At 37.0% G+C, this 25,984-nt stretch overlaps 1 protein-coding gene across 2 annotated transcripts in view; it reads left to right on the top strand.

Moving 5' to 3' along the window:
- Positions 1 to 25,984, top strand: part of TBC1D32 (TBC1 domain family member 32) — a 211,652-nt gene that overhangs the window by 29,912 nt on the left and 155,756 nt on the right. For both annotated transcript variants that reach the window (XM_025294780.2, XM_025294778.2), the window contains 9 exons: positions 1,466 to 1,544; positions 1,673 to 1,776; positions 1,872 to 1,933; positions 2,704 to 2,848; positions 8,735 to 8,794; positions 18,233 to 18,323; positions 22,117 to 22,257; positions 22,762 to 22,854; positions 23,803 to 23,945. In XM_025294780.2, coding sequence (XP_025150565.1) covers positions 1,466 to 1,544; positions 1,673 to 1,776; positions 1,872 to 1,933; positions 2,704 to 2,848; positions 8,735 to 8,794; positions 18,233 to 18,323; positions 22,117 to 22,257; positions 22,762 to 22,854; positions 23,803 to 23,945 — 918 coding nt within the window. The remainder of the gene's footprint in view (positions 1 to 1,465; positions 1,545 to 1,672; positions 1,777 to 1,871; positions 1,934 to 2,703; positions 2,849 to 8,734; positions 8,795 to 18,232; positions 18,324 to 22,116; positions 22,258 to 22,761; positions 22,855 to 23,802; positions 23,946 to 25,984) is intronic.

Genomic DNA, 25,984 nt, shown 5'->3' with positions numbered 1-25,984 from the left:
GGAGCGATGACAACAGAACCAATCATTTGAGTAGGAAACAAGGCATGGTATTCTTTTTGTCTAAAACTTATGCTTTATCCAAATTCTTGAGTTCAATTTTGTTTCTTCATTTTCTACTCCGAAGGATACTTACATGTAACTGAGTGAAGTATATAGTGTTTGAAAGTGTGACAAATATTAATGCTTACCAATTGCTGCAACTATGAAAACATGCTTCCCAAATTAATTAATACCCTATGTTCGGTAAGAATCTCTTGGGTTTTTGCAATATATTTTTAGTCATTTGTGTGTGTGTGTGTGTGTGTGTGTGTTAGTCATTCAACTGTATGCAACTCTTTGCAACTCCATGGACTATATCCCACCAGGCTCCTCTGCCCATGGAATTCTCCAGGCAAGAATATTGGAGTGAGTTGCCATTCCCTTCTCCAGGGTGTCTTCCCAACCCAGGGATTGAACCCAGGTCTCCCGCATTGTGGGCAGATTCTTTACCATCTGACATCTTCTTGGGTAACCATTTTCTTAAATGTATTAATCTAATATTTGATATGAAAAGTGAAAGTGAAGTTGCTCAGTCGTGTCCGACTCTTTGCGACCCCGTGGACTGTAGCCCACCAGGCTTCTCCATCCATGGAATTTTCCAGGCATGAGTACTGGAGTGGGTTGCCATTTCCTTCTCCAGGGGATCCTCCTGACCCAGGTCTCCTGCATTGCAGGCAGACGCTTTACCATCTGAGCCACCGGGGTATCTTCCTATATTTGATATAGGCAAGGTTATTAGTTTTTTCCTCAAAGTAGAACATTTGAGGGAATTTTATTTTTATAATGAAAAATTGAATTTCACTATTAAGATTAATCCCATCAAAGTTGGTATAATTAAAATGATAAACTGTCATTTCTGAGTACCTGTTAGTGTCACGTACTGACTACTTCTATTATCTCATTTAATTTTTTTACATTGTAATAATTCCTACTTTACGTTTTAATAATGTAAAATTTTACAATATAATATTTTTCTTGGGAGTAGGTAAAATTATTGAAGTCCTAAAAGTCTAAACTTTCCTGTAAGCAATTAAAACAAAAACAGATACTGGATTTGGAAAGGAGTGGGTTTTTTGTTTTTTACATGTAGTACTCCTACTGTTTCCTTGTCTGACACCTTTACATTGTGTCAGATTATAACAGATTATATTGTTTCCTTCCTTTAGTGAACCTCACTCTGCCTCATCATGTCTGTATCCCCACTATTACCAAATTTTACAATGTTCTGCTGCATTAGATTGACTCTTAGTTTTGGTTGACTTTACTTTTTGCCAACTAACACAAGAATGTGCCATTTTAGTTACATTTCTATTGAAGTTTTTGAATGGTCATGTGTTTATTAAGGTTTTTGCTTTGTGAAAAAATGATTCTTACAAAAATAGATGATGAAAGAATCTTGGATACAAATTTTGTTTAATTTCCATAGGACCGGATTTTAAAATTCTATGCACAGACGTTTACACTTTCACCATTACATATGACCAAGGAAATTTATACAAGCTTAGGTATGTTCATTATATCATTTTCAAAACTTTTAAAAATTTGTGCTTAAGAAAAATGGACAGGAAATAACTTTTTAGAAAGCACTATAACTGAATGGCATAATAACCTTATTTTTACTTTTCCTTTTTAGCTAAATATTTGGAGTTATACTTTCTTTCTAGAGAAAATAATATTCCTACTCTTTCAACTGGCATAGACATAAGTAATCCTAATGTGACCCATTTACTTAAAAAGGTATTTACTTTCTGTAATATGCTTTTATTTCTCTTGATGTAATTCTGTATTTAAGAATTCTAAACTTTTGAGAATGGTTATACACTGTTTTATAGATTCGTCTTCTAAATGAATATCAGAAAGAGGCTCCATCTTTTTGGATTCGACACCCAGAAAAGTAAGCCCCCTAATTTATACCAGTAATGAGATTAGGAATCTTACTAGCCACATAAATTTCAAAAAGTAGATAGTCAACTGATTTTATGCAGTTTGTTTTTAGCTTTTCATGTTTTGTACTTAGCTATGTGAATGGCTCTATACCAGTATATATAATACAGTTTGATTATCACAATGTGTTTCTCAAGTGGCTCAGCTGTGGAAAATTCACCTGCCAATGCAGGAGATTGTGGGTTTGATGCCTGGGTCTGAAAGATCCCCTGGAGAAGTACATGTAACCCACTTCGGTATTCTTGCCTGGTTAATCCCATGAAGAGAGGCACCTGGTAGGCTACAGTCCATGGGGTTGCAAAAAGAGTCGGGCACAACTTAGTGACTAAACAGCAGCAAAATTATCACAACAAGGTAAAAAGAGGGTGCTGTAGCCTCAGGTTCTTTCATTACTGGTCTTTGAGTCTTTGATACTTTGGTGAAGTTCCTTCAATGTTCTTTAAACTTTTCCCTTTTTAATTCTAAGATTTTTCATGAGGTTGTAAGGGTAACTGTGGTCTAAAAAGGAAAGTTAAATTTGAACAGCCAGTGTTGAAGTAGAACGTAAGTTTTTAGAGCAGAGGAAATTGGGGGTGAATCTCATCTCTGTCATTTACTGAAATATTAAAAATGATGTTTCTAAATATTACCCATTACTTTATCATTCCATAAATGAAAAATGTCACTGTTATATATATAACATTTTTTTTTCTAAAAATCACTTATTTCCCAAACTATTAGGTATATGGAAGAAATTGTGGAGAGTACCTTGTCTTTGTTATCAGTTAAACATGATCAAAGCCATCTTGTCTCACAAAAAATTTTGGATCCGATATATTTTCTTGCATTGGTGGATACCAAAGCTGTGTGGTTCAAAAAGTGGATGGTAAGGAAATACGGAATGTTTTTCTACCTTTCTTTGTATTGCTGTATTGTTTTAAAAAATAGCTGCTGTTTGTTTACAGTGTCAAGAATTCTAATCATGTTTACATGTGTTAACTCAGTTCTTACAACAGTTTATGACATAGGCAGTATTATTATCCTATTTTACAGATGCAGCACCTGAGGCATAAAAAAGTAACTTGCTCAGTATTCTTTACCTAGTAGGTGACAGATTCCGAATAGGATTTTAATGGTAATTCATTTGAATCTACTAAACTGAATGACCTATTCCAAATCATGTCTTATTTTATTTTATTTTTTAATTTTTAAAAGCCTTTGGCCTTGCCACTCCAGGTATGAGATCTTAGTTCCCCATCCAGGGATGAAACCTGTGCCCCCTGCATTGGAAGTGCAGAGTTAACTGTTGGACTGCCAGAGAAGTCTCATATCTTAGTTTTAAAGCTATGAATTTTTAAAGAAGATGTGGTAAACCATAAGGGTTCAGTTTCATTTTTCTCTGGCTTATAGATGTCTGGAAACATCTCTTCATTTGCCACCTCCTGAATCTGCAGTTTAGAAAATGTGTTTAATGCCGGAATGCTGGTGACTGCCTGTGGAAATGACCACTGCCTTAGAACTGTACTAATATTAAAAGATTATTAAACACTGTTACCTCCCTCTTCTGCTGTTGAGTAAGAGTAGTCTGCATCTGACAGTAGTCATAGTTATATTGGGCTGTGTTCTTATGTCTTTGTCCCTCTCAACGTGTATTTGTTGCACTGGGAAGGATGGGAATGGGCCATATCTTGCCATGCAAACCATACAAAACAGCAACATGCTTCATTATTACTTAGCATGATTTGGATGTTATCTAGCTGATGCTTTATTTTTTTTTAATTTTTATCTCAACTGTATCAGTTCAGTTCAGGCGCTCAGTCGTCTCTGACTCTTTGCGACCCCATGGACAGCAGCACGCCAGGCTTCCCCATCCATCACCAACTCCCGGAGTATACTCAAACTCATGTCCATTGAGTTGGTGATGCCATCCAGCCATCTCATCCTCTGTCAGCCCGTTCTCTTCCCGCCTTCCATGTTTTCCAGAATCAGGGTCTTTTCACATACATCAGTGCTTGGCAGGAGGTGGCCAAAAAATTGGAATTTCAGTTTCAGCATCAGTCCTTCCAATGAATATTCAGGACTGATTTTCTTTAAGATTGACTGGTTGGATCTCCTTGCAGTCCAAGGGACTCTCAAGAGTCTTCTCCAACACCACAGTTCAAAAGCATCAATTCTTCAGTACTCAGCTTTCTTTATAGTCCAGCTCTCACATCCATACATGACTACTAGAAAAACCATAGCTTTGACTAGACAGATCTTTGTCAGCAAAGTAGTGTCTCTGCTTTTTAATATGCTGTCTAGATTGGTCATAGCTTTTCTTCCAAGGAGCAAGTGTCTTTTACTTTCCTGGCTGCAGTCACCATCTCAGTGATTTTGGAGGCCCCCCAAATAAAGTCTATTGCTGTTTCCATTGTCTCCCCATCTGTTTGCCATGAAGTGATGGAACCGAATGCCATGATCTCTGTTTTCTGAATGCTGAGTTTTAAACAAACTTTTTTACTCTCCTCTTTCACTTTCAGCAAGAGTCTCTTTAGTTCTTCTTCACTTTCTGCTATAAGGGTGATATCATCTGCACATCAGGTTATTGATATTTCTCCCAGCAATCTTCATTCCAGCTTGTGCTACTTCCAGCCTGTCATTTCTCATGATGTACTCTGTATATAAGTTAAATAAGCAGAGTGACAATATACAGCCTTGATGTACTCCTTTCCGGATTTGGAACCAGTCTGTTGTTCCATGTCCAGTTCTAACTGTTGCTTGACCTGCATACAGATTTCTCAGGAGGCAGATCAGGGGGTGTGGTATTCACATCTCTTTAAGAATTTTCCACAGCTTGTTGTGATCCACACAGTCAAAGGCTTTGGCATAATCAATAAAGCAGAAGTAGATGTTTTTCTGGAACTCTCTTGCTTTTTTGATGATCCAGTGGATGTTGGCAATTTGATCTCTGCTTCCTCTGCCTTTTCTAAATCCAACTTGAACATCTGAAGTTCATGGTTCATGTACTGTTTGAAGCCTGGCTTGGAGAATTTTGAGTATTACTTTGCTAGCCTGTGAGATGAGTGCAATTGTGTGGTAGTTTGAACATTCTTTGGCATTACATTTCCTTGGAATTGGAATGAGAGCTGACCTTTTCCAGTCTTGTGGCCACTGTTGAGTTTTCCAAATTTGCTGGCATACTGAGTGCAGCACTTTAACAGCATCATCTTTTAGGATTTGAAAGAGTTCAACTGGAATTCCATAACTTACACTAGCTTTGTAGTGATGCTTCCTAAGGCCCACTTGACTTCACATTCCAGGAGATCTGGCTCCAGGTGAGTGATCACACCATTGTGATTATCTGGGTCATGAAGATCTTTTCTGTGTATTCTTGCCACCTCTTCTTAATATCTTCTGCTTCTGTTATGTCCATACCATTTCTGTCCTTAATTGTGCCCATCTTTGCATGAAATGTTCCCTTGGTATCTCTGATTTTCTTGAAGAGATCTCTAGTCTTTCCCATCCTATTGTTTTCCTCTATTTCTTTGCACTGATCACTGAAGAAGGCTTTCTATCTCTCTTTGCTATTCTTTGGAACTCTGCATTCAAATGGACCTATCTTCCTTTTCTCCTTTCCCTTTCACCTCTTTTCTTTTCTCAGTTACTTGCAAGGCCTCCTCAGACAACCATTTTTCCTTTTTGCATTTGTTTTTCTTGGGGATGGTCTTGATCACTGCCTCCTGTACAGTGTCAAGAACCTCCGTCCATAGTTCTTCAGCCACTCTATCATATCTAATTCATTGAATGTCTTTTTCACTTCCACTATATAATATTAAGGGATTTGATTTATGTCCTACCTGAATGGTCAGTGGTTTTCTCTACTTTCTTCAGTTTAAGTCTGAGTTTGGCAATAAGGTGTTCATTATCTGAGCCACAGTCAGCTCCTGGTCTTATTTTTGCTGACTGTATAGAGCTTCTCCATCTTTGGCCGCAAAGAACATAATCATTCTGATTTCAGTGTTGGCCATCTGATGATGTCCATGTGTAGAGTCTTCTCCTGTGTTGTTGGAAGAGGGCATTTGCTATGACCAGTGAGTTCTCTTGGCAAAACTCTATTAGCCTTTGTCCTGCTTCATTCTGTACTCCAAGGCCAAATTTGCCTATTACTCCAGGAATCTCTTAGCTTACTACTTTTGCATTTCAGTCCCCTATAATGAAAAGAACCTCATTTTTGGGTGTTGGTTCTGGAAGGTTTTGTAGGTCTTCATAGAACTGTTCAATTTAAGCTTCTTCAGCATTACTGTTTGGGGCATAGACTTGGATTACTGTGAAATTGAATGGTTTGCATTATCATATCAACTGTATGATAATGCCCGGTTAACCAAAGCATCTGGTGCTTAACATTTACCTGGCCTCCATATAGTATATGTTTGGTAAATGCTTGCTCAACTTAATTTAGCCTGAACTCTTTGTTCCTCATGGCAAATAGATGAGGAAACAATGAAAACAGTGACAGAGTATTTTTTTGGCCTCCAAAAATCACTGCAGATTGTGACTGCACCCATGAAATTAAAAGGTGCTTGCTCCTTGGAAGAAAAGTTATGACCAACCTAGATAGCATATTAAAAAGCAGAGATATTACTTTGCTAACAAAGCTATCTAGCGAAACAGCTGTCTAGCGAAAGCTGTGGTTTTTCCAGTGGTCATGTATGGATGTGAGAGTTGGAGTTAAAGAAAGCTGAGCACCGTAGAATTGATGCTTTTGAACTGTGGTGTTGGAGAAGACTTTTGAGAGTCCCTTGAACAGCAAGGAGATCCAAGCAGTTCATCATAAAGGAAATCAGTCCTGAATATTCATTGGAAGGACTGATGCTGAAGGTGAAACAATACTTTGGCCACCTGATGCGAAGAATTGACTCATTAGAAAAGACCCTGATGCTGGAAAAGGTTGAAAGCAGGAGGAGAAGGGGACGACAAAGGATGAGATTGTTGGATGGTATCACCGACTCAATGGACAGGAGTTTGAGTAGGCTCCAGGATTTGGTGATGGACAGGGAAGCCTGGCGTGCTGCAGTCCATGGGGTCGCAAAGAGTCGGAGACGACTGAGCAACTGAACTGAACTGAACCGAAACTGAAACTTTGTTCCTCAATCTGATATTTGACCTTTTTCTTTTTTTGATTATCAAATTATACCACTATTATAAAACATATACAAAATATGTAAAAGCACAAATAAAATTAAATATCTCTAATTCTATATATGGGCCTAACAACTATTGAGATTTTATTTTATGTGGTTGTATGCTTTAAAAAAGACCTAAACAGATTAATTTTAACACATCATATTCTAAGTGCTTATAATTAACTTTTTTCACTTAACATTTTTATTGTCAGCACTTAATTCTAAAGAGAATGAGACACATCACAGGAAAACCAACCAACAGAAAATTATTAAATAGCTCCCACTGTGTTCTAGTATTACTAAAATTTATCACATTTTTTACTTCTCTAAGGCAGAAATTGTCATACTTTATGTTAAGAGCCAGACAATAAATATTTCTGGCTTTGTAGACTGTCCTGTCTCTGATGCAACTAATCAGTTCTCTGCCATAGCCCAAAAGCATCTATAAATAAAACATTGTTCACCAAATATCAGGAGGCAGCTAACTTTGACCTGAGGGTTGTGGTATGTGAACTATGGTCTAAGGGATGTACTATGAGGCTTTCTTTTCAGAACATGGTCAGTAGTTTAATTGTAAGGCAGCATATTTCTCTTACTAAACCTGAAAAATGGATTAATGATTTTTTTTAAACATTTTAAGCTACAAGGGTTAAAACACAGAAAGTGAGAGTGAAAGTCACTCAGTCGCGTACAACTCTTTGTGACCCCATGAAGTATACAGTCCATGGAATTCTCCAGGCAGGAATACTGAAGTGGGTAGCCTTTCCCTTCTCCAGGGAATCTTCCCAACCCAGGGGCTGAACCCAGGTCTCCTTCACTGCAGGTGGATTCTTTACCAACTGAGCCACAAGGGAAGCCCCCCCCCAAAACAAAGGGTTTTGATTAGCTCTCAACTAATGCAAACCTCATTTGATTAAATTCTATTCCCCAGAAGTTCTGATAGCTTTTACAGAATATTATTTTTTAAAGTAAAATGAAAAACTACATTAAAGGCTAATGATATTGAACCTAAGTAATATTTATGTAAAATTTCCCTTTTGTACAATGCATAAAAAACATATTTTAATCTCATTTTTGTTTAGTTCTAAGGAGAGTTTTTTTGGCACTTTGAATTGGTTTTAAAATATGGTTGGCAGGGAATGATTAAGATACTGTCCCTTGAGAGCGTTTCAACCTAGGCATACTTCTGTGTATGTAAACATTACAGTTCCCTCCTTGTTGTGAGAGTTGCGAGTTCTCCCCTCACCCCTCCTTGCCCTCATTTCTTAATCTTCCGTTTAGGCTCTGTCATAAACTGGTAGTCAGGCATATTTTTTGGTTTTAAAATAACTTAGTATGGTAACTGGACACAACTGAAGAATAGAATCTATCCCTGGATAGATCAGGGATATTGGTCTATTAGTAAATGCTCCAGTTTTTAATATGATTTGCATTCTTGTGATTGCTATGCTTATAAATCATTGTACTTAGAAAAACCTGTTTTGCTTTGATTACAATAATTTAAACTAAGTTATTCTGTAATTTATGTTATTAGAAAGAAATGATGCAGGAAAAATAGATTTTGAATGGTATAGCCTGAATATTAAATGTCATTTTCCTCCTAATTTTAGCATGCATATTATAGCAGAACTGCAGTACTAAGACTTCTCGAAAAGAAATATAAATCTCTGGTAAGTCTATGTTTTGTTCCTATCTTGAGAAATAATATCACAAGAAGATATATGATGTAATAACTTGAATGTGCCAAGTTGAGTGATAATTAATGTTGGATAATGAAGTAATCCCCATTTTATGTGACTTTTAAACTACCATTCTGTGAAACATAAAAGGATAAAAGTAGAGACTTAAAATGCAGTCAAGATAAGAGTTAGGAAGTATATAACTTCATAGTATTAATAAATTGAGCTGCTAACAAGCTACTTTGGGATAAGCCATTAAGTATTATCATATGGTTTAATTCAGAGCAGGTGTTTTTGTAGCATTCCCCGCCAATTTCATTCTACGAAATTTACCCATGCTTTTGACTGAAAGTTGCATTAAAAAACTCAGAATGGTAAGTGCTTTTGTATTCACACATATTGATTCAAGTTATACTAAATACAAACTGCTGCTGCTGCTACTAAGTCGCTTCAGTCATGTCCGACTCTGTGTGACCCCATAGACAGCAGCCCCACCAGGCTCCCCTGTCCCTGGGATTCTCCAGGCAAGAACACTGGAGTGGGTAAATTCAAACTAATACTGTAAAATATATTAGTAAAATTTTCAGCTTTTAATGCTATTGGTAGAACAACGTATTAGAGCACTGAAAGGAATGAATTCAGCAAGTCTAGTGAATAATTGACCAATATGAAAATTGTGAAATTAAGGTTATACTGATATGACTTTCAGATAATAAATATGGTTTATGTACTTAAGTAAAATCTTGAGAAGAGAAGTGAAGAGAAAGATTCCTAGGATTGTAAATTTTAAGAATACTGTAATAGGACATAAATTGAAGAAAGGAGAACAATAATTGCTTTCTGTTTGAGAATTAAAAGAATTGGGATTCAGAAAGGAGAAGATGGAGATATTGACTATTAGAATGGGAATTTATTTGTAGAGGTAATAGGTATTTAAAAATCCTTAGAGAAACTGAAAGTCTTTCTGAATTTCTCCTTCATTCCCATTTTTAATGGAAATTTGTTGCTGCCGTGTGAGCATAAAGTGATCTTGCTAGAATAGAGAAAGAAGAAAAAACAGGAATGATTTTTCTCCTTGCATGATTTGACATACAGATATCTCACTCTTGCTGTCAGAAAGGCCCTGGTGGAAGTATTTCAAATGTTTCTTTAAGGTTAACTCTTAAAATATGTTGCTTATTTGAAAAGTGAATTATACTATAGTCAGTTCTTAGCCCACAAATATTACCAGCTTCAGTATTCTACCAACTTGTTCAGATATTTTATCTCATATACATAATGAACCAAACTTGCATCTTGCATGAGATTTCATCCTAAATCTAATTTTCTCTTAAAGTTTTCCTAAATTTACCAAAATACTAAAAGATTTTTTTTTATGGTTGTATTTATGGGTGTACGTACATGTGCATACACACACACACACACACACACACACACACACACACACACGTTTCCCAGGTGTCTCAGTGATAAAGAATCCACCTGCCAATGCAGGAGACACAAGCTAGATTCCTGGGTTGGGAAGACCCCCTGGAGAAGGAAATGGCAACTCGCCCCAGCATTCTTGCCTGGGAAATACCATGGACAGAGGATCCTGGTGGACTGCAGTCCATGGGGTTGCAAAGAGTTGGACACAGCTTAGACTAAACAGCAGTAGTAGTGGGAAATTTGAGTCGCTTGTGGATTTGTCTTTTGTTTTATAAGATATCCTTGTGAAAGGACTTCAGGCATAGCAGCGTGATATGAGTATCTGCTAAAGCATGGCCTCTAGCTTCTTATAGGTGCTGTCTGATGATATTTTGTATAACAGTGAAACAGTGGCATTGTCCAGGGAGGCAGCTATTAGCTATATATATCCACTGAAAACTTAATGTGATTAGGGAAACTAAGAGACTAAATTTTTGATATTTTAATTAAATTTTAAACTAATATGTGTTAGCTACTCTGTGCAGTTTGTTCTGTGAAATGTGTGACATTTTCAATAGATAATGTGCCTGCATGCTCAGTCACTTCCGTAGTTTCTGACTCTTTGCGACACTATGGACTGTAGCCTGCCAGGCTCCTCTGTCCATGGGATTCTCCTGGCAAGAATACTGGAGTAGGTTGCTATGCCCTCCTCCAGGGGATCTTCCCCACCAGGGATTGAACATGCGTCGCCTGTGTCTCCTGCATTGCAGATGGATTCTCTACGGCTGAGCCACAGGGGAAGATTCAATAGATAGCACTGGGCGACAAATCATGTATGTGTTGCCAGTTTTTTTAAAGCCATATCTGAGGAAGTTAAGAACTTTGTTTTTATGAACTATCTGAAAAGCATTTTGGCTATCAGCACAGATATTTAATCTTTTAACAATTGGAATCTTTTGTCCAGTTTACCCTTAAGAGAATGGCTTCTGAGATGGCCTTATGTAGTACATTTCCTGTTTTCCTTGCCCTCTTCAGGTTGCTAAAAAAAAAATATTGACAGCTAGGTTATTCAAAATTTTGCTTGGTTTTTCCTACCTTACTATTTTCATACCACCACCACTCCACTCCTCCTCTCCCCCTCCACCCACCCCACCCCAATCTTAGGGATTAATAGTTAAGTGAACTGGCTGGTACATATTTCCTACTGCAGGAGAATAAGTATGAAATAAAATCCTGAATTTTACAGCAAATATATCTTTTGTAAGGTTTAGAATTTCTGCTTTGTCGACTACGCCAAAGCCTTTGACTGTGTGGATCACAATAAACTCTGGAAAATTCTGAAAGAGAAGGGAATACCAGACCGCCTGACCTGCCTCTTGAGAAACCTGTATGCAGGTCAGGAAGCAACAGTTAGAACTGAACATGGAACAACGGACTGGTTCCAAATCGGGAAAGGAGTATGTCAAGGCTGTATATTGTCACCCTGCTTATTTAACTTATGCAGAATACATCATGAGACATGCTGAGCTGGATGAAGCATAAGCTGGAATGAAGATTGCTGGGAGAAATATCAATAACCTCAGATATGCAGATGACACCACCCTTATGGCAGAAAGTGAAGAAGAACTAAAGGGCCTCTTGATGAAAGTGAAAGAGGAAAGTGAAAAAGTTGGCTTAAGGCTCACATTCAGAAAACTAAGATCATGCCATCTGGTCCCATCACTTCATGGGAAGTAGATGGGGAAACAGTGGTAACAGTAGCAGACTTTACTTTGGGGGGGCTCCAAGATCACTGCAGATGGTGACTACAGCCATGAAATTAAAAGATGCTTGCTCCTTGGAAGAAAAGTTATGACCAACCTAGACAGCATATTCAAAAGCAGAGACATTACTTTGCCAACAAAGGTCCGTCTAGTCAAGGCTATGGTTTTTCCATTGGTCATGTATGGATGTGAGAGTTGGACTATAAAGAAAACTGAGTGCCGAAAAATTGATGCTTTTGAACTGTGCTGTTGGAAAAGACTCTTGAGAGTCCCTTGCACTGCAAGGAGAGCCAACCAGTCCATCCTAAAGGAAATCAGTCCTGAATGTTCATTGGAAGAACCGATGCTGAAGCTGAAACTCCAGTACTTTGGCCACTTGATGTGAAGAACTGACTCATTAGAAAAGACACTGATGCTGGGAAACATTGAAGGCAGGAGGAGAAGGGGACGATAGAGGATGAGATGGCTGGATGGCATCACCGACTCAATGGACATGAGTTTGAATGAACTCCGGGAGTTGGTGATGGACAGGGAGGCCTGGTGTGCTGCAGTCCATGGGGTCGCAAAGAGTCGAACATGACTGAGTGACTGAACTGAACTGAAGGTTTAGAATACTCATTTTTTATACCCTCAACTTGACTCTTTAGTATTTAAATTTACCTACTATAGATTTGGTTTCTGCTCCTGCAATTTAAAGGAGATATTATGTCTTGTAATTGTTCCTCTTCTGAGATGTGCCTTTTTCAGTGATTGTTACTCTTCTCAAACCAAAGATAAAACACGTAAGAAGTGAGGAAAAGAGGTAGAAGGAACAGAAGTAAGTTTACGTGGATAGTGAAAATAAAGATGTGTAGAAATGAGTGCAAGGAAGAATGAGTTTTTAAAGATTTGAGTGAAAGTGAGCTAAAGAGTATCTGAGAGAGAAAATAATAGAAAATGAAGCAACTGGCAAACAACTAATCTCAAAAATATACATGCAACTCCTACAGCTCAACTCCAGAAAAATAAATGACCCAATCAAAAAATGGGCCAAAGAACTAAATAGACATTTCTCCAAAGAAGACATACAGATGGCTAACAAACACATGAAAAGATGCTCAACATCACTCATTATCAGAGAAATGCAAATCAAAACCACTATGAGGTACCATTTCACGCCAGTCAGAATGGCTGTGATCCAAAAGTCTACAAGCAATAAATGCTGGAGAGGGTGTGGAGAAAAGGGAACCCTCTTAACACTGTTGGTGGGAATGCAAACTAGTACAGCCACTATGGAGAACAGTGTGGAGATTCCTTAAAAAACTGGAAATAGAACTGCCTTATGATCCAGCAATCCCACTGCTGGGCATACACACTGAGGAAACCAGAATTGAAAGAGACATGTGTACCCCAATGTTCATCGCAGCACTGTTTATAATAGCCAGGACATGGAATCAACCTAGATGTCCATCAGCAGATGAATGGATAAGAAAGCTTTGGTACCTATACACAATGGAGGATTACTCAGCTATTAAAAAGAATACATTTGAATCAGTTCTAATGAGGTGGATGAAACTGGAGCCTATTATACAGAGTGAAGTAAGCCAGAAAGAAAAACACCAATACAGTATACTAACGCATATATATGGAATTTAGAAAGATGGTAACAATAACCCTGTGTACGAGACAGCAAAAGAGACACTGATGTATAGAACAGTCTTATGGACTCTGTGGGAGAGGGAGAGGGTGGGAAGATTTGGGAGAATGGCATTGAAACATGTAAAATATCATATATGAAGCGAGTTGCCAGTCCAGGTTCGATGCACGATACTGGATGCTTGGGGCTGGTGCACTGGGATGACCCAGAGGGAGGGTATGGGGAGGGAGGAGGGAGGAGGGTTCAGGATGGGGAACACATGTATACCTGTGGCGGACTCACTATGATATTTGGCATAACTAATACAATTTTGTAAAGTTTAAAAATAAAATTAAAAAAAAAAAAGAGTATCTGAGAGAGATTATCTTGGAGATAGTGCTTTGAGTTCACACAGAAGCTGTTTGTTCATTTGTCTTCTAATTCTTTAGAGCCTGTTTTAACTATGTTTGTCATATCAAAATTTCCCCGTAATGGCAGTTTTTGAAGAATTAGGATTTTAATATAATTTCATCTCAAAAGTATTTCTATCAAGCGGAGGCTGCATCCTAGACAAACTCCTGATAAACATGAAACAAATCACTATACTTTTGGGCAAAAGTGCGTGTTTATGAATGGTGTTTCAGGTTCTGACTAAGCAGAAGTGAGGGAGGGGCTGTGTGATTGGTGATAGAATAATCATTGATTCCCTTTTTTTTTCAAGAATTGACAAGTCAGGGAGTGTAGTCATGAAATTTTTGTAGAAGTCCCAAGGCAATATGACCAGTTTCCTTTAAATGAGTTTATTGCTGGTAGCCACTCATCTCAGGGCTGGTTTGGATTGAATTGACTGGATTAGAGACTTCTTGGACTATGCCTTCTTCTGAGCATTCTTTTATATACTCAGTAGATGCAAGCTAACCCAAAACAAAACAGGAGTTCAGAGTCTGTGCAAATAACGACAAAAGCAAAATGAACACAAAAGAATAGGCATGTTAATAATAGAACAATAATAGAACTAATGACCCAGTGGTGCTCCTCCACAACAAAGAGGCTTCTTTGTACAAAGAGCTATTTCATAATAAATCCAAGGATAATAAAATCTAGCAATGAGAACTCAATAAAGCAAGATGAATCTTAGATCATCGTTGACACAGACTCAAGTGGTGGCAAATCTGAAGAAGGATTATCAAAGCTTGGGATTTATGGCCCCAGTGGACGCTTTTCTTTGAGGACCCCATGGAAATGATGCCAATTGAGAGTCCTCAAGGTAATTTCCTTGGAAGCTCCAGAAATGTTGAAGTTTAAGAGCACTGTTCAGTATCTGAAACAATGCATCAAACTGTATTTGTTGCTTACTTAATTAGGCAAAGCAGATGTTAATACAGGATTTTGGGGAAAACTTGGAAGTGGTCTGATGGGCTTTTAGAAGTGATAAGTGAGTTCAAGCCAACAGTAAATTTCCCAGAGCATATCTGTTGTTGGCTGACTTTTAGAAGGAAGGGGCTACTGATTGGTTGGTTTTCAGAAGTTAAGTTCATTGAGATCTGTTGACATACAATGATTTACAAGATTTTAATTTTGTTCTATATACCTGTTAACCATGGTTATATAAAAGTATGGTTGTTCTGGCTTTTATCCATAGAACAATCACTCATTTCCAAGGATTGTGGGGAATTTTTTAAATTAATGAATAGGTGTTATTCTGGAAAGGAGGGAAGGTGGTTAGTGTAGTGGTGGGAAAATATTTCAGGGCCATGGAATAGCATGTTTTAAAAGCTTTAGGGATTGGAAAATACATAGTACACTTGGAAACTGCACGTACTTAATATGGCTGGACATAGATTGCTAAGAGATGTGTGAGTTAGTATTAGAGAAATTTCCTGAAAACCAGTTCCCTTAAAACTAGTATTAAGTGGATGATGTTTTTTGAAAAATTTTTAGGTACTTTAAATTGGGTCTGTGTCAGTTGACCTTAGCTTGTTTCATCATGTATGAGGCAGGATAAGGTCTCATAATTTCATGAAGAGTAAATACAACCTACTTGAAGGGAATCTTCACCCTTTTCCCTTTTGCAGATAAAAATGAGTTTCTTGTACATTTCAGCTTTGAATGTGTTTCAGAATTAATTGATGTGTACTGATTGGTGAGATTTTTGGTGGATTTGCTTTTAATGAATTGGTTATTTGACTAGTCAGATGACTGTTGAATTGGCTTTTGGTGACTGACTTTTTACACAGGTAGATGTATTTCTCTGTGCGTGTCTTGGGAGATGGGCATCTGGAGGGTAATAGGAATAAAACTAATATTAGGTCATTAGAAAGTTCTTATTGTCAAATTTAGGTGATTGACCTTTATTCTGGAGATTTAGTAGTACACTGATAGATTTTCATGTACTGAAGTAACATTATATTAGGGCTTTGGAAAATTTGGGAAATGGACTGAAGGTGTAGATGGAGATAGTTTTTACTTCAATACATTTCTCCTAAGAGGCAAAAGATGATAGAAACATGAATTAAGGCTATGACAGTGAATTGGGATAAATGGATGGTCTTAGGAGTACTATATTTTGAATATAAGTTTTAGAGGACTTGACTTTTTGAATGGGGGTTTGGTAAGAACTTGAGTTTCCCTGGTGGCTCAGTGGTAAAGAATCTACCTGCAATGGAGGAGACTCAGGTTCAATCCATGGGTCAAGAAGTTCCCCTGGAGAAGGAAATGGCTACCCTCTCCAGTATTCTTGCCTGGAGAATTCTCTGGACAGAGGAGCCTGGTGAGCTACAGTCCATGGGGTCACAAAGAGTCAGACACGACTTAGCCACTCATACTTTGGGTCAGGACTTACTCATTTGAATATTTGTCATTCATTGATATAAGTAACACAGTAGGAAGAAAACAGGATTTTGGAAAAGGTTATGGCTTTAGATTTGGTAGATTTGGTCATACCAAGTTTGAGATCCAGATTTCCTGGTGGGGAGATTTCATTTTATGGATCTGGATCCTAAAGGTTGATTTAGACATAGATATGGAAGGGGGTTTCCAAAGCCCATCCCTAGATTTGATGATTTGCTGGGAGAATTTCTAGCACTCAGCATGTAGTTGTACTCCCAGCTATGGTTTCTTACCAAAAAAAAAGATGCAAAACAGAACTGGTGTAAGGATAAGGCACACTGGAGAAGATACCAGGCATGAACTTCTAAGAGTCTTTTTTCCCAGCAGAGTCACACAGGACTCATCTGAATTTCTCCAGTGTCAAATTATGACAGCTCATGTGAAATGTTGTCTACCAGAGAAATTTATTAGATACTTAGTGCCCATTTTCAAGTCAGGGATTAATCATGTTCGCACCTTCTGCCTACTACATATCAGGGATTCCACACACCCAGAAGGAACACAGACGTTCAGCATAAAAACCACGTTGTTTGTTGAGGTACTGTTTTTGGAATGGTAGGAAAAGTCCTGAAATCTAAGTTTCCAGATGATGGTCAAAGTCCAGTCTTGTTGGCGGGCCATTCTAATGATGGTAATTCTGCCATGCTAATTCTTCTACATGAAATAAGGCCATAAGAATGAATGAGACTAGGAAATCTATCCATTCCTTGATTCCATCATTATGAACTCATCTCTGTCCACACAGCCTCCTTCATTTTCCCATCTAAAGCTTAACCTTTCCTTTCCCTTAGGTCCTAGCTGCTCCTGCTCTTAGACACTATTCTATTAATTATCCTTTCTCTTCTATATACTCTTAACTTCCTTTCTACTTAAGCAAGACCATATCCTTTCAACCTGAAGAATTCATTCTTGACCTAAGACCTCACCCCTATGTTTTACCCTTTTTTTTCTTTCATGGCAAACCTTCTTGAAAATGAAAATTATATTATCTGCCTTTAATTTTTCAGTTCCTATTCCCTTTCCTTATAGTTCTATTCCCCAAGCTTCCTTGAAATTGATCTTTTGACGATCAACAAAACCCTCTTTATTACTACATCTAGCAATTATTACTCCTTAACTCACTGGTGACCTCTATTTGAGAGCAGAATGAGACAGTATCTACAGGAAGTATGTAGGTGCAGAGGAAAGGAAAAAGATTTGAAATATTTGCTTGAGGAGAGTGGGAAAAGGAGGTAGAATCAAGACTATCAGAGAATTGCTGGGTACAGAAATTGGAGATCATTTTTTATGACTGTTCTTTGTATTGAGAATTTTCTTTATCAGCTTTTAGCAATTCTGGTATCTAAGATGGAAATGAAAGCTAGATACAGGTCACTTTTTACTGGCTAAGTAGGAAGAAAAGACTCTTAAGGCAAGGAAATTGGGGATATTGACAAGAGAATTTTTAAAGTCATGACCAGAAATTTTTCATCTTTCACTATAAAATGTAAAATACATTTGTATTTTTGTCTTAATACTAACATTATAACAATAGTATATTTATTGGTCTACAAATATTTTCCATGTTGCCTGGAATGAAGCCATAGTTAAAATGTAACTGCAGAGACTGAGCTTCAGTGGAAAGGTGCTATTCTACATTTTCTGAATATTTTTCTTAGATATTTTTTCAACATATTTTACAGTCTTGACTAACTTCTTTAATACATGGACTTGTGTGCTTAAAATTTTAGAATTAATAAGCTGTTATTTTATTAGATAACTACAGCGGTTCAGCAGTGTGTTCAGTACTTTGAGTTGTGTGAAACCATGAAAGGTGATGAAGTTTTGGGACATTCAAAGTCTTGTGGTAAGTATTATATTTTGTTACATTTTAAAAAATGGTAAATTTTATTAATAAATAGCTTTGTAATTTATTTTTTAATATCATAATAAATTAGATTGCTTTTGCTAATACAAGATACTTTCCACAGATTTAAGATACAGCATAATATGACCTTTTGTAGCAGATCTACATTTGAGGTTATCATAGTGATTCATATAGTCTGCAGTTTTTCAGCTCATAACACGGTGTATGTCTTCGTGAGTTACACTGCAGTAATACACTAGAGGAAGAAAGAATGAAAGTGTATCAGGTGCATTTTAGTGGGAGGAAGATTTCTATGGAATACTGTTTTATTATTGAACACTTTGCCCCATTTTATGATTCTTCTCTGCTTATTCTCAGTCTGAGCTAAAATAATCTAGATGTTTCATAGTCTGGCCCTTATATATCTATCTAATCTCATATCTAGTTATTGATAGAAGTGAAACTTCTCTTAGAAGGCATACCAGTGCCTACACTTTGGTTATTCCTGCTCCTGCTGCCACTATCCATAATCCCTACACTGATAAAAATCTTATTGTGAAAGAGTAAACTTTGAGTTTTTCAAGAAGGCATCTTTGCCTTGGGTGAACTTTTATTGTTCTTGCTGACTTCATACAGCTTTGTATGTGAATTTGATATCTTATCATTCCATGTCACTTCTTTAGGGAAATATTAAGTTCTTTGAGAATATGAAGATATTTTATAATTTTCTTTATCCCTGAATAAATTCTTTACTCAAGAAAATTGGCCAAAGACCAATTATTAACAGGTTTCAAAATATAAGTGTTTTGTAGTAAAGGAGATAGTACAGAAAGAAGCCAGAACTTTGAGAGAAGACAAAGATATATAAGTTTATATGCATATGAGAGTAAAAGTGTTAGTCACTCGGTCATGTCTGACTCTTTGTGACCACATGGACTGTAGCCCACCAGGCTCCTGCTGCTGCTAAGTCGCCTCAGTTGTGTGTGACTCTGTGCAACCCCATAGACGGCAGCCTACCAGGCTCCCCCATCCCTGGGGTTCTCCAGGCTAGAACACTGGAGTGGGTTGCCATTTCTCCAGTACATGAAGGTGAAAAGTGAAAGTGAAGTCGCTCAGTCGTGTGCGACTCCTAGCGACCCCATGGACTGCAGCCTACCATGCTCCTCCATCCATGGGATTTTCCAGGCAAGAGTACTGGAGTGGGGTGCCATTGCACCAGGCTCCTCTGTCCATGGAATTCTCCAGGCAAGAATACTGGAGTGGGTAGCCATTCCCTTCTCCAGGAGATATTACCAACCCAGGGATCAAACCCCAGTCTCCTGCATTGCAGCAGGCATATTTTTTAATGTCTGAGCTGCCAGTGAAGCCTTTGTGTGTGTATATAATCTGTAAATTCATAAATTTTTCTAATTAATATTAAAATGTTGTATCTAGCTTTTTTCCCCTACCACTCTCCCAGCCCTTCACTACCTTGGTTTTTTCCCTGTCTAATGAAGACTTCAGGGTGCTTCATTGCAGTCTTTCAACACTTCTTTCAAAATTTTTGCCTTCTTCTCTTTCAGAGTTTCCTGCCTACAGTTCTTCTACTCTAGGTCACCTCTGGTCTTCAGAAAATTAAGCAGAGGCTCTAGGTCACCTGTGGTCCTCAGGAAATTGGGCAGAGACTCTAGGTCACCTCTGGTCCTCAGGATATTGAGCAGAGATGCTAGATCACCTCTGGTCCTCAGGAAATTGAGCAGAGACTCTAGGTCACTTCCAGTCCTCAGGAAGAGGACAGGTTGCATAGAGTGTTGTAACATTAAATTGATAGTGCACTGGTGCATTTCTCTTGCTTCAGCAGCTCTTTGTGTTGCTTTGTAATCATCTTAGGTATTCTTTCTTCAGTGTTCAATGAATTTCATCAAACTGTACTGTATTGCCCCTGCCCCTGCCCATTTTTTTCTAAGAGTAAATTTTGCATCCTGTCTCATTGGGAAAAATGGAAGTTTTTAGATATGAAATTCCTAGATGTCTTGCATTTATGCATGCAGATGCATATTTATGTGCCCTTATCAATGTTCCCTTTCTCCCAGTTAGAATGAAGAGGTAATCCTTCTGTTCCAGATTGAACTACTTGTCTGCTCTTGATTCAGTTCCCATCTGGTGTTTTGTTTTGTGTTTTTAAGAACCATTGCTTCATTTGTTGTTGTCTTCCTTTCTGTTGGTACCTTTCCTTGCATTCTCTAAACCTGCTCATATTTTTCATACAAAAAAGTGAGCAATTTCATATGTATCTTACTTCTCTTTGCTTTCCTTAAGAGAAAAGGCCTTCTAACTATTGAATATATACCCAGGCCCCATTTCTTTATCTCCTATTCACTTCTCAACCATGAAAATGAGACTTTTATTTCTGCTGCTCCATGGTCTTTGCATTAACTTTCTCTTCTTTCTTGCCCTCATTTTACAGCATTTGCCTCTCTTGACTCTTTCCCTCATCTTCCTGATACCATTCTTTCTTGGATTTCTTCATTCTCATCTAACACGTTTTTCTTAGTCACTTGAAAGGCTCTTTTTATGTCTGTACTTAAAAAGTTTTGCTCTTTGCTTTTTTTTTCAGCTTAGTCTATCTGTTGTCTCTTGAGGGAGCCAGTTCACTCTCATGGTTTCAAGTATTACATATTTTTATATATAAATGATCACCCTGAAATGTTTAAGTCTGTATTCCTTTCCTGAGTCCCAGACCAATGCACTCATACTTAGTATTCTATTTGGAAGATCCTTGGGAAGGTCAATATTAAAATATCAAGGACTGAAATCATTATTATCTTTCTAAACATTTTTTCTTCAGAATTAAATAGAAGAAGAATTTACTATGTACTCAGAAACTTGAGAATTTTTAAAAAATCTTTTCATGGTATGCATGTAATTCTAGCTAAGGCACATTGATTTTATTTCCTTGAACATTTATTTTTTGTCTCATCTTCTCCATTCTTTTTTCTAATAGATGTTTTTGTTCGTGATTTTCCTAATGATTGTTACTTTAAGCCTTGACCTTCTTCCATTCACCTTTCCATGTTGCCATCAGTCAGTTTTCCACAAACATATTTGATTACTTTTCTGCTTGAAACCCTTTAGTATCATCCCAGTTGCCTCTGTAATAAAGCCCATACTCTTTTTGCAGCTAAGTCCTGATATGTTGCTGCTATCCTCTAGCCATTTGTTTCTCCTACTTATCCTCCCTGTGCTCTGTTCATATCAGGCTGTTTGCCACTGGAAGCCTGGTTTCACTCTTCTTGGTTTTTGACACCAGCAAGTAGTTCAAGGTCTTATATAAAACAGGTACTCAGTAGATCTTGAATGTATGGATGAATGAATGAATAAATGATATATGTTAGAAGGTGCCTTTATTTTAGCAATTCTAATTTCATCTGCAAACATGGTTACAAATATGATTGTGCTACTGGCCTTTAATTGGTAGAATTATGCAGTAATAATGTTTTATATTGAGTTCCTTCCTTCCTTAATTCAGTCTCTTTATAATGACAGATAACTAACAATCTTATGGTATTTGTTTTAGAATGATCACTGTATGCCTATTATAGTTTTCTGAGGTTTGATAAATTTTATAATGAATGCTTTTCTTCAGATTTAAGTGTATTAAAGTATCTTGGGAAACAGTAAGGGATTTTTAAAGAAATTTATACCAAGTGTCTCCATTATAGACTGCAACCTTGTTTAATGTTCAGAGAGAAATAAAAACAGGTACTATGAAATATAATAGCATTAAAACAAATGTAATTGTTTTTCTTTTAAGGGATTAAGCAGAAAACTTTCTACTACTCAGGACAAGAATTACAATACATTTATTTCGTTCACTCACTGAGCCTTTTGGGAAGATTACTGATCTATACACAAGGCCGAAAGCTATTTCCTATAAAGTTAAAGACTAGAAAAGGTAAGTGCAATTAGGAGATATGAATATATTCAGGTATGATAAAATTTGTGCTATGATTTTTTAGTTTAGAGATTTGGCTTGGTCTCTCCTAGGATACTGAGCAAGATACCTTTCAGTCTGCTGACAGGCTTATGTAAAGTGTTGTTATTTTTTTTTCTCCCAGTATGTACTTCTTCCTACTTGTATAATTCTGTTTCCCCTGTCTTTAATGTTTCCTTATTTTTTTTTTCTCTGCCTTTTAAAATCCTAGATATATTGGATGATTCAAGTCTGGATTCAGAACTAGAAGTCCTTGTTCTGATTCCGCTAAAAATTAGCTGTGATCTTTAGGCAACTATGTCTAGTTTATTCTTCTGGATATAATCTTGTATTATAGACCCTTTTTTCCTAATTGTACCATAGTCTCTATGAAAACTCAGATTAGGAGGATGGATGATTAGTTTAAAATTTTCTAACTTGTAAACATATGCTAGAAAATGATGTTCTTTTTCTTCCTTTTTGAAGATTCAGTATCCCTTACAGATCTTCTGGTTCTGTTTACCCAACTTATCTATCATTCACCAACTTGTCCAAAGATGACATCACCTGGTCATTTAGGTAATCTGCTTCTATTATAAATAGAGAAATAGAAACCATGGAAAAATATTCTATTTTCTGGATGTTTTCACAGACCTCATTTGGTAAAGAGATTTCATTAAGAAAGCATTATTCATAATAAATTACATTGGTCCTGTCAAGTATTTGCTTAGTGAATTTATGGAGTATGGAATATTAGAGTATAAATTAAGAACTTTAGTGTGTTTATGTTGTATATTACCAGGAAAACCTTACATTACTAACTTTTGGTTCCCTAATTTCTTCATGTAAAACACTGTTTTGTTTAGTATATTAGGAGGCAAATATCTGCAAGTGTTAATTTATGAAACTAAAAATACCACATTAATTTTGGTACTCTGTTCTCTATATTATATTTATTTATATCTGTGTCTTGCTGAATATGTATATTTTTAAAAGTCTTAAAAATGTTCGTTTATTTCATTGGTTTTATGCTAACACAAGAAATATGCTAGTTTCCATTACAGTTTCTCCTCTGCTTTCTTTTTGGCTGTGTTTTATACTTTTTAATGATTCTAGTTTACTCCCAGGCTTGACACCTGAATATACTTTCTTCTTTTTTTAAGAAAAAGAAGAAAAGTGAATGCAATCAGAAAGGTGTTTGCCAGGAGGGGAGAAGTTGTGAATTTGCTTCAAACCACATCCTCACTATCAAGCAGAGCTTTTATGTCAAACAGCAAATGATCTAATGATGTCTTTTGGTGTTTATAATGTCATTTGCTTTCATTAACTTGAAGATACATTATGCAAATATTCTCAAGTTTCAGGTCATAATTTGGTAATAAATCATCCTTTGAGCATTGAATTGTATGATTTTTAAACTCTTTAATTAACCTTGATGAGCTTTTTGAAACAGCAATAGCTAACACAGAAACAAAAGATGTAAGTAATGTCTTATTACATTTTCAAAAAATACTTCTTCTTTATCAGAGGATTATTCTCCTGCAAGTATGGCAACTGAAGTTCTGTGTATACTCTGTGATCAGAAAGAATGTGCAATTGAATGCTTATATAACAACACTGTGATTGAGGCTCTTCTTCAGCCTATTCATAACTTAATGAAAGGAACTAAGGTTGGTAATAAAGAGTCTCTTACTTGGGTATTAGTGAATATTCAGTGGGACTTCTAAATTTGATCATTTGAAGTATTATACCATTTTCCATATAAATGTATTTTAAATTTTACTTCATACAGTTAGTTGATTTTAGTTATGACAGTGTCAGGGAAAAGGCCATATAACATCTTAATCTTTTTTTGTGGTCAGGCAAGAACTGAAGTTATCTATTAAGATATTTGTTTTATAAATCTTTTAAGTCTTATGAATACTTTGTTGTTTGTTTTAATGACAACTGTAGAGCCCTTGGAAATATTTTCCTGGAGTCAGCTTTTTTTACATATGAAGAACAAGTATTGTTTTAGATAAACTTATAAGCATCCCAGTTCTGAGCCTATGTGTGTCTCTGCGGTTTGTGCAGTATATTACCTTACATTATATACTGTATCCATCACAGCCGAGGCTGAAAGAGACTTAATGTCAGACATTTAGTAGGTGGAAGAGTTGGTAGCATCACCACTAGTGCAGTCTGTGTAATGTATCTCTCCACTCCTGTGACTAAATTTCTGGGAAATGACTAAAAGCCTTAGCAATAGACTAAAGGTTTTTGATTTTCCGTGTCTGTGTTTTGTAGTGTTTTCATTGATGTCTTCTCCCTTTGCCCACCTCTCAGTGGGATGGGCAGCTGTTCACCCACTCACATATTCATCATTTATTGCTCATTCAGAAAGCATTAAACATTTATGTGACTGTGGTACACAGTGTGGAATTCTGGGAAAGTAAGTAGTCATAATGAAAATATTTTGATCTTAGCCTCAGGAAAACAGGATGACCAGAGAAGAAATAAATAGATCATAATATACAATTTAATATTATAGAATGCCATAACATAAATTTTGAAATCTAAACATAACCATAACATAAATTTCAAAATGTAAACCACATACCAGAGCTAAGAAATGTACTGCTGGATTTTGAACCATAGCTATTGCTTCTTCAGTTCAGTTCAGTTCAGTCGCTCAGTCATGTCCGAATCTTTGCGACCCCATGAATCGCGGCATGCCAGGCCTCTCTGTCCATCACCAACTCCCAGAGTTTACTCAAACTCACGTGCATGGAGTCGGTGATGCCATCCAGCCATCTCATCCTCTGTCGTCTCCTTCTCCTCCTGCCCCCAATCCCTCCTGGCATCAGGGTCTTTTCCAGTGAGTCAGATCTTCGCATGAGGTGGCCAAAGTATTGGAGTTTCAGCTTTAGCATCAGTCCTTCCAATGAACACCCAGGACTTGATCTCCTTTAGAATTGACTGGTTGGACCTCCTTGCAGTCCAAGGGACTATCAAAAGTCTCCAACACCACAGTTCAAAAGCATCAATTCTTTGGCGCTCAGCTTTCTTCACAGTCCAACTTTCACATCCATACATGACTACTGGAAAAACCATAGCCTTGACTCGACAGACCTTGCTTTTCAATATGCTATCTAGGTTGGTCATAACTTTCCTTCCAAGGAGTAAGCGTCTTTTAATTTCATGGCTTCAATCACCATCTGCAGTGATTTTGGAGCCCAGAAAAATAAAGTCTGACACTGTTTCCCCATCTATTTCCCGTATTGCTTCTTAACTTTCATCTATCTATCTTTAACTTTCTGTTTTATTTTGGCATCTTTCTTTTAGCTGTAAATGTGTTGGGATGGGGGAAACTCTTGATTACCCAGTGCACAATTTTAACTACCACCTTATATCTGATCTTTTTAACAATAAGCTTTTAATTATGGCACCTTACCATTCTTGTCTTGGCTCCTTCTCTTCCCATTGTTTCTCACCTCATTGTATTATAATCTTGCCTTCATCATGTCACTGATGGAGCTTTGATTGCAGTTGCCTGTAATTTTAAAACGTAACTTTTCAGATTTGATCATTAACACAGTAGACCACTTCTGAAATTATTCCTTAGCTTTCCTACAATCTTTCTGTTTTTTTCTGTCCCTTTCTAAATATTCTTTGTTACCTCGGTGGTTTCCCTTCCAAGTCCCTGCTGTCTTCAGTGATTCAGGACCTG

Source organism: Bubalus bubalis, chromosome 10, assembly GCF_019923935.1.
Source record: "Bubalus bubalis isolate 160015118507 breed Murrah chromosome 10, NDDB_SH_1, whole genome shotgun sequence".
NCBI classification, from domain to species: domain Eukaryota; kingdom Metazoa; phylum Chordata; class Mammalia; order Artiodactyla; family Bovidae; genus Bubalus; species Bubalus bubalis.
Note: the sequence above shows the minus strand (reverse complement) of the source record. Positions and strands in the feature narration are given on the sequence as shown.